The sequence below is a fragment of the Calypte anna genome, chromosome 14 (genome assembly GCF_003957555.1).
Source record: "Calypte anna isolate BGI_N300 chromosome 14, bCalAnn1_v1.p, whole genome shotgun sequence".
In the NCBI taxonomy this organism is placed as follows: domain Eukaryota; kingdom Metazoa; phylum Chordata; class Aves; order Apodiformes; family Trochilidae; genus Calypte; species Calypte anna.
Window position 1 is genome coordinate 3,891,262 of NC_044260.1, and position 12,714 is coordinate 3,903,975.

General features: G+C 44.0%; 1 protein-coding gene across 1 annotated transcript in view; it reads right to left on the reverse strand.

Moving 5' to 3' along the window:
* FOXK1 (forkhead box K1) overlaps positions 1–12,714 on the reverse strand; it is a 55,531-nt gene that overhangs the window by 8,813 nt on the left and 34,004 nt on the right. The window contains 7 exon segments of the mRNA XM_030459508.1: positions 1–82; positions 2,348–2,572; positions 4,814–5,095; positions 5,762–5,928; positions 7,087–7,280; positions 9,022–9,168; positions 10,187–10,343. Coding sequence (XP_030315368.1) covers positions 1–82; positions 2,348–2,572; positions 4,814–5,095; positions 5,762–5,928; positions 7,087–7,280; positions 9,022–9,168; positions 10,187–10,343 — 1,254 coding nt within the window.

Below are 12,714 nucleotides of genomic sequence, written 5' to 3' on the forward strand. Positions count from 1 at the left end.
CCTGTCTCACACACCCGACTGACAACAACAGGAGTGGATGAGCTGGCCTGGGCTGCAAGAAGCTGCAGTGGATTTGTAAGAGCTGGGGGGGTAGGAAAAGAGAGAGAGAGAGAGAGAGTTAATGTGATGAAGCAGCACAAGTGTTTGTTCTTCCAGAAAACAAGAAAACAAAGCACCATGGTCAAATGTGATAGCTGGCACACATTCAAGTGCTCTTTTCAAGTCCATTTTTCCAGTCTTGCACAAAGCTGGGATTGTAGGGGAAGAGGGAGAGACAAGGCTAGCACAGACACCACATGGCAATAACCCTGTGCAAGGGAGAACTTCCTTCTTCCTATCCTATCCTATCCTATCCTATCCTATCCTATCCTATCCTATCCATTGTCAAACAAAGCATTGCCACCTAAGCATTCCTCTCCAGGAAGATGAATTTCCTGTTAAAACTCCAGCACACCCCTCTTTGAGAAGTTGTTCTCAGGCCACCCCCAATCAGAACTTTTTGGAAGCTAAAATCATCTGTGTGCTTTGCCTACCCTTTAGAGGATCATCCTTAGCCCTTCTTGCACAGTAAGAGCAGCCAGCTGGTTGGGAAATAAAATTGCAATCCAAATATTGAGTGTACTAATGTGTCGCTTGTAAAAGGGGTAGAAAAGACCTTACCCCAGACAACCAAATGCATTCCCATCAGAAAGTTGGAATTTCTGGCTTCCAATCTTGTGTTCCAGAACTGACAAAAGCTCTGACTCTCCGATTAATAAAAGCGGTGAGAAAGAAGACTGGTTAAGTAGCAGCCCTTGGTAAAAATGTCTACAATTCCTTGTTCCAGACAGAGAATGTGCTTACATGCTGGCTCTGGCACAAAACACTGCTTGAAAAACACCACACATGTAGCTTTTGGCCTCTGCATCAATCGGAAAGGCAGCCAAAGGGGACTCAGGAGACAGCACATCCTCTGCCCTCCAGACTGATTTGTGAAGGATGGAATGAGAGAACATGAGTGGTGTGTTCACTGCTAAGTGCATCAAAAAAGAGCCCTAGGATAAACAAACAAAGCAAATAGAACAAAGGTCCCCAAAGCCCGGCAAGTTCTATCAAGGCATGGGAAGGTGGTAGAGTATTGAGGGGATAAAGAAAAAAAAAATAAGGCAAGGACAAGGGCAGTCAACAATTACCATTCAGTGACTGAGAGAACCTGAACCATGTGGCTGAAGAAAAGTTAACTTTGTACAGAGAAGTCAAGACATTCAGGCTCTCTTCTGTCAACTTGAAAATTCTGTACCATTTACAAAAAAACATTCAGATGCAACTAAAATACTTCTCAGTTTGATGACAGAAGTAGAAAAGTTTTGATGACATCAGAGTACCTTAACATAAAAATGTTAAATAAAACTGTCTCTTCATCAGACTAGCAAGTCCACCTATCTGTTGTATTTCATATCTGAATATTCTAGTTGCATAAAAGCCTAATTGCTGTAATTTCTTCACTGCTCCAGTAAGATTCTTGCAATTCAGTTGCAGGCCAAGTGATACTGTGAATAGACATGGCAGAAAATTCTGTTGAAACATTCCTATTTTGCTTCATGAAAGCCATCAAAATCCCACCAGTGCCTTTCATTTCAAACTCTGCACAGGCACCAGCCTGGGAGAGCAGAGGTGCTTAGCATCTAATTGAAAAGGGCTGTAAGAAATCTGGGTATTACTTTCTCATCATCATCCTTAACTGGACAAAACATGAGGCACTGAGCAAGCAATAAGAAGAGGCTGCTAAGACATAGCTGGTGTGGGATTTTAAAAATCTGGCTTGACAAATGACTGGAACACATCCTGTATATAAAAAAAAAATCCTACAGTCATTCACCTGATGAAATAGATCTTACTTCTCCTGGGCTTTAAGCCCTTAAGAAGGGAAAGTATGTTATTTTCTTAATACTCTATGGAGACATATTTCACAAGATCTAAACAGCACCATGGAAATGTTACTATTTGGCATGCTGAAAGCAAAGGCTGTTTGTCAGAGGAAAACAAATGAAAGGAGGCTCTACGCAAGAATCACCAACACTTTTCAACAAGTCAACCTCAAAAAGCAGAGAGTAGGAGTACTAATAAATGTACAGCCAAGGACAAAGGAAAGACACTGGAATATTCAGAAGCGCTAACAGCCAGCCGAACTTTTCCACCAGGCAAAGGGAGCAAAGAGATGTGGACAGATGGGTATTTTTACCACTCAGGGGACACACGGAACAGCCTGATTTCTCAATGAAGACAGGAAAAGCCTTGCAGCTTTACAACTGAACTACTAAGCTCAGGGAGCAACCAAAACCCAGAGAGAGATGGTCCCAGAACCTACCGTAGGTGCTGCCGGCGATGCTGTTGGTGGGCACTGCGTGTTTCCCGTTCTGCGTGACCGCCCGCACAGGGAGCTGGTGCTGCCCAAGGGTGACTGGAGCTGCCTGCTGGAGGATGGTGACAGTCTGTCCTGGAACTCCCTGTGCCATCTGGCTGGCAACAGTCTGAATGACCCGGCTGGCTGTAGGTATGGTGGCAAAGGCGATGGTTGGCTTTTCGTCCATGCCTGCTCAAGAGGGGAACAGACAACACCGGCTGTTAAGCTGCCCTGGCTTTATTCTCATTGACATTTTTAGCAGTGACACAACCAGGCTTAAAATTTAAAATACCTCAGGAGAACAAAGTAACTCGCCTTGGATGTGTCCTATAAGGTTTACAGTTGGCAAGAGAAAGCATTGCTTCTGACTGAGGCAGCTTAGTGACAAAAGTAATGTATTTGGTCTCCAAAAAAGCTGTGAATATCCCTAGAGGGCTAATAATGTGATAAGGGCTCAGACCTTGTTAGGAGGCTACACACACACAGACAGACACACAGACAGACACACAGACAGACACTTTCTGCAGGCTGATTCATACAGAGTACTCAGTCCTGAGAGGGTTCATTCACCCTGCTCATTAGGGGAAGAACACTGCAAAAAGGGACAGACTTGGGAAAATCAGGTCCCCTACAGCACTTATCTTGAAGCATGTCTGAAGGTGGGGGAATGAATATTAAAAAAATATTAAAATATTCTCTATTATACATATACTGTATGAGTATTAAGAACATTTTTCTTACAGCATAAGCCACCCCATCAGAAATAAAATAAAAATCAAGATTGTAAACGTGACCCTTTGTCCTAAGAAGGCATTATCTCCCTTATTGGCACATTACAGCTGTGACATGGACAGCACTCACTGCAAATCTCATAGCTTGCTTTGCAATTACAGGCAAATTGGCCTGACTCTCAATACCACACAGCTGAAGGAATTAAGATCTTAAACACTGCCTGAAGCCAAAAGTCTGCCCCAGCTTGCTGTCAGGCTGATTTACACAGAGGTCATTCCACAGTTGCAAGCTGTAGCCTGCTATGGAAGTATGGGAAGAAACCAGGAGGAAAAAATGAACAACTGAGGGTTGAGTTCCTGGATAGAGGTAACTGTTTGAGAGCACTCAACCACTTCACTCACTTATCAGGACAGGTAAGGGGTTAATTCAGCAGGTATGTAGCAGATCTAGGGCAGCCTCCTGCTGGGCATGCGGGAGGGGAGAGGAGAGGCACTTCTCTTCCAGGGGCTCTGTGGGTCTCAAAGCAGAGAAGGTAGGGAGGAAGCACAAATTCACTATGGGATGAGAAGATTTCTCCCATTTTAACATCAGAAGACAACAAGAGTGGAGTTAGAGGGGACACAAGCATTGAGCTGAGACCTGCAGGCACGCTGATGGAAAGTGGGGAGAGAAAAGGCAAGGGAAGGGAGATTAGGAAGGAAAATGGAGCAACCAGGAAAAAACAAAGGGAAGGTAGAAACTAGAAGAGGATATAAATGAGAATAAGAGAGGAACACGTAGGGAAAGAACAAATGACAGCAAGAACAAGTGAATGAAAGAAGGGAGCAGGTGACAAGAGAGGGAGCTGCAACTGTTAGCACTACAGGAACATTTATGGGGCTGAGACAGGAATTTCTAGAGAATGCAAATGAAACTCAAGCAGCATAACCAGTGCTGAACTAAAAATGCTAGTGGTCTGGCTACTGCTGTGGGGGAAGCCTTTGTAATTTTTTTCTTTCCCTTAGAGAAGAACCATTGCCCCACTCCACATAAAAGCAAGCAGAGTAACTAGTTTTGCTGTTGGTTCAACACACATCTGTCTTGCAGCACTAAGCCCTTCTGAGATGGCAAGCAGACAAGGTGTTGTTCTGGATCACAGCAAGAGAACATTTCACTCACTAAATCCCTAAAGGCTGGAATTTCCAGCTAAGGAAAAGAGAGGCCTTTGTTGAAACTGGTTTTTGAAGACTGTTTTCATGGGCACTGCCTGCACTTCCAGAAGCACATGCTTTCCTCTAGGAATCCAGGCTTGCAGAAAAGAAAGTCTCAATCATTTCTTTACAAGGCCATCCTGAAGCAGAGAGCTTCATCTTTTCCCAGGCCACCTATTTTGGCTACAAAAAGGACATATTTCCATAGCTGACCAATACACAGGCATAATATTGACATGGGAGGATAACAGGAATAAGCATGGCATGATTCTTCAGCATCCAAAGTCTGTGAGATTTGTTCCTCACAGGAGACAAGGAGCACAGCTGTCCACCTCACTGGTAAAGACATAAATGAATGAGCATTTACCTGGCTTAAGTTTTACCTGGAGAAACACCTTTTAGAAAGGGCCAAGCACCCAGTGAGTGAAACTGTGTTTGACCACCCCATCCCCTGCAAGCCTGCTCAAGACTTAGTAGTAGTGGAGTAACAAGGGAGCTGAAAAGCTACCTCGGTGGTCACCAGCTAAGTCCAACACTGCTCCTGCAGCTTCATGAGCTCCTCCTGCTGTGGCTTGATTTGTCAGGATGTATCCATTTGCAGAGTTTGCAGAGGAGGTCACAACTCGGACCATTGTAACAGTGGGAGCTTGTTGGACTAAGTGAATTGCATGACATGGAGGCTGCTGAGAAGTCACTATTGATGCTGGCATGTATGCCACTGGTTTTGCCACCAGAGTAGATGGTCGTGGAGGAACAGCCATAATCACTGGTTGAGCACTAACTGGAGATCCTAAACAGAAGAGAGAAGCATATATTAACACAAGAGGCATTCATTTCACCTATGCACTTCTATCTGCAACAATCAGTCCTTCAGCATTGTCAGGAGTGGGGTTGAGAGCAAAGAACAAGGCTTAAAAATCCTTCAATCTTCTCTTTCCTAACCTACAAAAACCTTACTTGCCACCTGAGCACATTTCTGTGAAAAACCACAATAAGCCCCCCCTTAAAATGAAGCTTTACCTAAAGGGCTTTGACTCCCAACTTTACCAGGAGCACTTCATATATCAGCCCTGTTACAGTGCAGGTGACAGGCAGACACTCACCAGTGCTTGACAAATTACTGAGGCCCTGGCCACAGCACCCCAGAGCTCTGTGTAGCCAAGCTGATCTTATTCAGATGGTTGGCAAATCAGTGTGAGTGAGCTACACACCACCACAGCTACTCTGCTACTTAGAGCCACCCAGTTCATGTGTTTCCTGATTCCTTCATCTCCTGCCCCTCCATCCAAAGAGTAAGAAAAATGGTCTGAAGTTGCATATGCACCATCAGTCTCTACCAATGAAGCAGAGAGAAGAGATCTTCTGTAACACCCTGGCAGAAGCATTCCTGTGGTGTCCTCAGTGTGGCACATGATGGCACTGAGCAGTCAGCCTCTGTGACAGCAGAGCTACTCACCAGGTGCACTCTGTGAGTACCGATACTCGGGAACTGAAGCCAACTTTGACCCAAAGTCGTGATCATGGGGAATGGGGGAGCCCTCCCGGGACAGGCACTCTGGAGTTTGGAGGCCACTGGAGCGAGGGGACAGCAGGCCAGGGTGAGTAGGGGAGGCAGGAGCACTCCTGAAACACCAGATGGTAGTGTTGTAAAGGGGAGATGTAGATGCATTTCAACCATAAGATAACAGAAGAGACCAAGAGTTGTTCTCCAGCACAGAAGGGCAGCTTTTCTTCCATCCTACCCACTACAGTCCTGCTGAGCAGAGTTCAAAAGAACACAGCAACCTCACAAATGCTCCAGCACCAAATATTGTCACATTATTCCTTGCTGAAGCAAGCCAGACTCTGCAGAGCAGGCTTAACATTTCATCTGAAGATCCTCTGGCTGTCAGAGAAGCTGGAAATGTCTCAGATTCAGATCAGTTTCATAACTTCAGGCTGTTCTCAAAGGAACTGTCAGCACTGGAGAGTGACAGGGGAGGGAAAGAGGCAATGGAGATGCTTCCAGAGCAGTTTCTCCCTCTTCCCTCTCCAACCACTTGGTTCCCACCTCTGGTCCCACATGACCACCAAGCACATGAGGAATCTTAACATTTCTTTAATGACAAAGACTACAGAGAAGCTGATCAGCTGAAAACTTGCATGATTCTACAATTCTCTTGTTTCCCCCGATTTTAAGAGGCAGAATGGGAACAAGGTTTGTGGAGAATGCTACATGAAACTCCTCCAGCTTGTGTTAAATTGCAAGTCTTATCCCCACATCTACAGGGTTTAAAGAAAGCTGTACTGGATTCAGGTCCTCTTTTGCAGCCATTCTTTTGGAGCTGCTACACAGAACACCTCCCCACTGCTTCCCTGCTGACAGCCAAGATCAACATCATCTTCCCTATGTTTTAAATACCACAAAAGTTATTTCCATTATGATCTAATCCACTTCTAAACACAGCTTTCCTGAAGTGAGCAAGAGATTGGCATCTGAAAACATTTACTCCAGTGATAACTGCTTTTAATTTCTTTGAAATGATGCCAAAACAGATATGTTATTTGATGCACTTTTACAGCTTGGTTACAGGTTTTTTGGGAGTTGTTTGTTTTTTTTTTTTTTTTAAACACCCAAGAAGTCAGAACAATTTTCAGATCATGCCTCAGGAATATCTAACTACATTACCTCTGAAACTATAAACAGAAGTTCAGTTTGCCCACTGCACTTCAGGAGAGGTTTTTTTTTGTTTGTTTTCTTCCAACGTTTTTGGGACAGAGATTAGAGGAAGTTAAATTTACCTGGAGGAGAGAGGCCCAAAAGGTGTTCGGAAGCAGGATACTCCTCTTTGCCTTCTTTTTCTAAATGCTTGCTCTACTAGTTTGGCTTCAGAGGCAGGGTCAATTCTCCAAAAGGAGCCCTTTCCAGGCTCCTCCTGGGAGCGTGGGACTTTAATGAAGTAACGGTTCAAGGAGAGGTTGTGCCGAATGGAATTCTGCAGGAAGCAGAGGAATGAGATGATTATTTTGCTGTGAGGAAGCTTCTAACAAAGACTAATGGGCTTCATCACATGGCTAGGAAAAATAAGACCCAGACTGCCAGAATCAGTGTGGAGGACAGAAACAAGTCAGTCAGCTCAAACAGCTCCAGAGTCACAGCAGAACCACAAAAAAACACCTGGGGAAATGTGTCAGACAGCTCCTCCTAACCAAGCTGAAAGATGGGGTTGCTTGGTACTACACCAACACTTGAATCCATCTGGAGCCAGGCAGTGCCCCGAGTTTTCCGTGGAAAGCAATGAAAGCAGAGTTTTTGCTGAGACAGGGAGATACCACTGCAAACCACATCAGAACTCTCTCAAAAGACAGCCCTTATCCCAGGCAAGTGGAAAAAATTGTCTGAGCCTGTGCTAGCTGCTTACCTGCCAAACAATCAGTGTGGAGCCCAAACATGCCCTGAAGGACACTGCATCTCATGGTAAGCAGAATACAAAAGGCAGCCAACATGCCCTCAGACAGCTCTCTCCAAGATGAATCCATTATTGATGTGGCACTAGTCTAGCACTGTACAGCTCTCCAGATGTTGACACAACTGTTTATCCATTTCATTGCAAAAGCTCAGCTCTGACCTGGTGTAGCACTGTCTTTTGAGCTCAGGAGCAAACTCAACCCAGGTGTGCACAAACTAAATCCTCTTCCCCTCTCAAAGGCAAACAATAGCTTTTGTAGCAGCTTTAAGACAAGCTCTTCACCTCTGAAGCCTTACAATAGCCCTGGGAGGGGAGGAGAAAAGAAAAGTTCATCCTCCACTGAAATGCAGCTCTCTTGGAAGCAGGATCTGGTCTGCAAAGCACAACTCTGCAGAGCAGGTTAAGGCAGGAAGTGAATTCCACACTTAATTACAACTTGAGGGAAAAGCCAGGGAGGCAGAAACACACTTATTCCAACTGTACTCAAAGAGCACCAAGCAGTGCTGCTCCTGCCATTTGAACACAATGAAATTAGCAGCTGCAAGAGTCTTTCCAGCTGCATTAGTGTTTATATTCAAATGACAACACTCCTTTTAGAGGTGCAATGCCAAGAAAGAGTCTGAAGGCAGGTGGAGCTGAGGTTTCTGGAACTTTGAAAACAGCCCTCAAGTGAACATTTATGCTTGATTTAGCATGTGTTAACTACATCCAAGCTCTCCTCTGAAGCTGGTCAGATTTCCTTTAATACCAAAAGGAAGGCACAGACTTGAAGTTCCCATTCTGAGATTCAAAACTTGCAAAGTGTGACTTGGGCAATGTACACTGAGAAAACAAAACATCTGTAAAGATTTAAGGTATGATTAAAAACTTTGACCTCAGTTTTACATCTGCAGCTGGGACAGAACATTGCAATAAAGACAAGCTGAAGGATTAACCAAGATTCAGGAAAGTATTTGAGTAAAGGAGTGACTGCTAGAAAAGATGTAGAAGATTAAAAAAACAAAGAAAAATGGAAGATAGATGACTACAACATTGAAAGGGTTTCAGAAACTAGAAAACCTAAAAGTAACACACTACATTGTCCTAGAAAGTATTTTAAAAAAACCCATTACCCACATACAAACTTGCTAACTTATTTTAAACAAAGTCACTCTGGGAATATTTGAAGTCGCTCTATCCCCAGTGCCCTAAATCTTTAATAAATACATTTCAATGAAGATAAGCCCTGTCAAAGTAGTTTAAATATGTGTCAGTGTCAAGAGCTCACCTGCCAGCCTTTGTCAGCAGTTCTGTAATATGGATAATGCTTGGTAATGTGGGCATAGATCCCACTTAGTGTTAATTGCCTGTCCTGTGCTGATGATATAGCTTGCACAATTAGTTGAGCGTAAGAATAGGGTGGCTTGGACTCATCCTAAGGAAGAAAAAAAACCCAACAAATTCAGTCATTAACACAATTTCTACACTAGAGTGTACCTATAAACCAACCTGAAAAAACCCATCGTGCTCTAGCTTACACAGATGCTAAGAGCAGCATCCCCCTCTTCTTTCACTCCTGTTGTATGCCCAAATAAAAAAGCCACTGCTTTTAGTGTTCATGAAACTGCAGCCTTCAAATCTGCTTAGCTACAATTAATCTTTGTCAGAAGGGTTTCATGCAAATATGCTATCAGCTCTCCTCCCAGCAACAATATGAAACCTGATCCTATCCCTTTCCCTCTCCAGCAGGATTTGTTTCATTCTAGAAACTTTAATTTGTTTGCCAGATCTCATATTCCCAGCTCTTCATATTACTCCATCAAGAACAGCTCTTCTTGTCTCAAGGGAGAATTCAATCTACAAAAAAGCTACCTAGCAATGTGCTCTTCCACCCAGTCCCAAATCAGGTGGTTTTGGATCTAGACCTTTAACTTTGATCTAAAGATCAGCTTACCAAAATTACATTTTATCATTACAGCTAAGTTATTTTTTAATCTAAATTTCACTTGCTACTCTCCTCATTTAGTGCTTGCTTGACAGGCCTTTTGTGTTTGTTTTAAAGTCAGACTCCAGATTTCTCATGGTGAGGATTTGGTTTCTTCCCCTGCTTCCCCTTCCTCCAACTGTGTTTTGCAAAATACCATTAATGAAGAAGGAGAAAATAAGACTCTGAATTTTAATTCATCTCTTCTTTCTGGGTTCTTGTACCAAACAAGCAACAGAAATTCTTCTTGCTTAACCCATTCACTGAAGGACTTAAATGCATTTTGGGCAGCTAAGCAAGCAGATTCATCATCTACTCTTAATAAGATCCTAATTTGAAAGTCTGAAAACCCTGGAGGACATCGCACACTTTTGGCCAGGGTATTCTTAGACCCCTTTTAACTACATCCAACAAACTTCAAGGTCTGAATAAGAAGAAACACTGCTGGGTAAGGAATGTTTCTGTGAACCTTTGGGCTGTCCCCGCCAGATGCATCTGCCTGCTGTTCTGATGCTGCTTTTGCTGCATACTCTGCTGCCAGCTGCAGATCCGAGGTAATGTTGTGAACAAAACGGTATCCTGAGGATCCAGCACCACGTGGACTGGCCGGGCAAGAGTTGGGAACACTGGAGAGGAGAAAAAGGAAATAAAATTGTTATTTCATTCCTTAACAAGACGTGCAGTTCTTATTCTCGAAGGCACAGGAAAGCTCCCAGGTCACTGAGAAGCAGTTGAGCAGTGGGCTTGTTTTTGTCCCTGTGGCTTATATAAATCTAAAGCCTAGGGAGATGAAGGGAAAAACCTCTCAGAGATAAAACTCATTTCTACAAAATTGTGACACTCCCCCCCCTCCCCATGATCAGGAGGCAGTAGAGTCTCAAAGCATTAAACAGCTCCTCTGGGTTTGGAGAAGCACTTAAAACCAATGTGGGGCTTAAAACAACATATACCAGGGATGAACAATTAAACTAAACAAATAGCTTGCTACTGTAACTAGTGAATGAACACCACAGCTCTCCTTGTAACATAGGTAATAGTTAATCAATCCTTTTAGCAGTTGTGGGTTATATTCTTTTACAGTGTCAGTGCAGCATCTGCCACGAAGCTCCCTGTCTAACCCAAATCCTGAGCTTCAGATGATCATATTTTAGTCAGTGCCACAGAGTTAGGGGCAGAGATTCCCTCGATTCACCAGCAGCCAAACCCAAGGAACAAAAGAGCTGCAATCCTTAGTGTACAGCACAGGAGGCAGCTCACTTCTCAGCTCTGGCTAGCACAGGGAAACGATAAATTCAGTGTCGCAGGGCCACCACACGATGGCATTGCAGGAACAGCTACTGAGCAGGAAAGCCATGAGACAGCTGATGAAAAGCTACAAACAACTAACAGGGCACCGTAATTTGCAGCAGGAACACAGAGATGAGGGCTACAAGATGGGAACTCATCAGAAAGGCTTGGCTAGGGATCACACATCCTGGGTTTGTGGGGTTGGAAGGATGGGAGGGGAGGGATGAGCCTGGGAATCTGAAGTTCCCTTTTCCTGAAGATCCTCCATTCTGCACTGCCTGGCATTGAGGGATGCATTGCCAGAGCAGGATGAGGCACAGCCAAATCCCAGGATTACATGTGTCTTCTGTGTAAGAGCAGAGGAGCAAGAAACAAGAAAGCAAAACAAGAGGGGGGAAAAAAAAAACCCACAAAACGCTCCAGAAAATTTACATAGCCAAACAAGCAGTTCAAACTGCATGAAAAGATGCAAATTGAAGCCCACAGCTGGGAATCAAAGCAGGCGTAAACAAATAAACAACACCCTTACCTGCCCAACAGCAATGCTAACCCTGACACCAATGAATGAGGTGACACTCAGCACAGCGCCGGGTGCTAAATGATGCAGGAGAAAACCAGAGCCAGACCTATGCTCAAGAAAGGGATGGTCTAAAGGGCTTCCCACACAGGAACATACACATGCAGAGGGAGAGTTTGCCCCATGGGCAACACCTTTGGTTTATGAGCAACTGGACAGGGTAAAGAAGGAGTGTTCCCTACTGCAATCCAGGCTGGAAACTGAGCAGCACAGCTTCTCCTTGTGGCCTCTTTCAAATGGCTGCAGTGCTGAGCTCAGCACAACTCAGACTGGTTTCTTTTAAAAGGGAATTCTAGGATGGGAGGGAGTCCAGGAAGAGGGAAAAAGGCAAGAGAAATGTGCAGCCATACCAAAGCTTCCCAACTAGAAAGCCAAACCCACCCATCTCCTGTATCTAGTCATGCAAAGCGCTGCACAGTGCCTGGTAACCCTTGCAGTAGTTCTTGGCATTAATAGGTGATGCTTTTCAGAAACACAGCAGGAGGTGAAGCTTTGAGGATGTGTGAGGTATATAGCATTGATGAGCACGTACCTTCCTCTCTCCCTTTGCTGGAGATTAAGACATTTCTTGCCTAGTCTTTCAAAAAGTAGTGACCTCTTTGTGCAGGGAAATGAATCAAAGTTTGCTGTTCCTTGCTTTGAGCCTGCTTTGGAAGCAGGTAATGCTAAACCACAGAAAACACTCTTGATGTCTTAGTATTCACATGGGGAGCTGGTGTGAATTTAATTATTCTGCTGTCATTTTTCAATAGCTTCTCCACACACACACTTATAATGTGTAGATAATTACAAATGAAAGGCATTTTCATACATGAAACAATGACAAACCAAAACCACAGCAACTCTTTTTATCTTCGTGTTTAGCACCTGAGCAATTATTGTAACACAGAGACAAGGAATGGAATAGGATGAAACAGTTTTCTGATTTTGTTCTTTGTCTGAAGAAATACATGAGCAGCCAACTACAGAGAGATCAGCCAAACCTCAGGTCAAGGATATGGAAAAGGAAAAAAGCTCTCCTGTAAATCCATGCACTGCACAGACCTCAGGAACTGTTCCATAGAGTTCAGACAGAAGAACTCACTCAGTTCAAGATAAGCAGAACAAGTTTCCCAGTCTTTGCTGTTCAAATT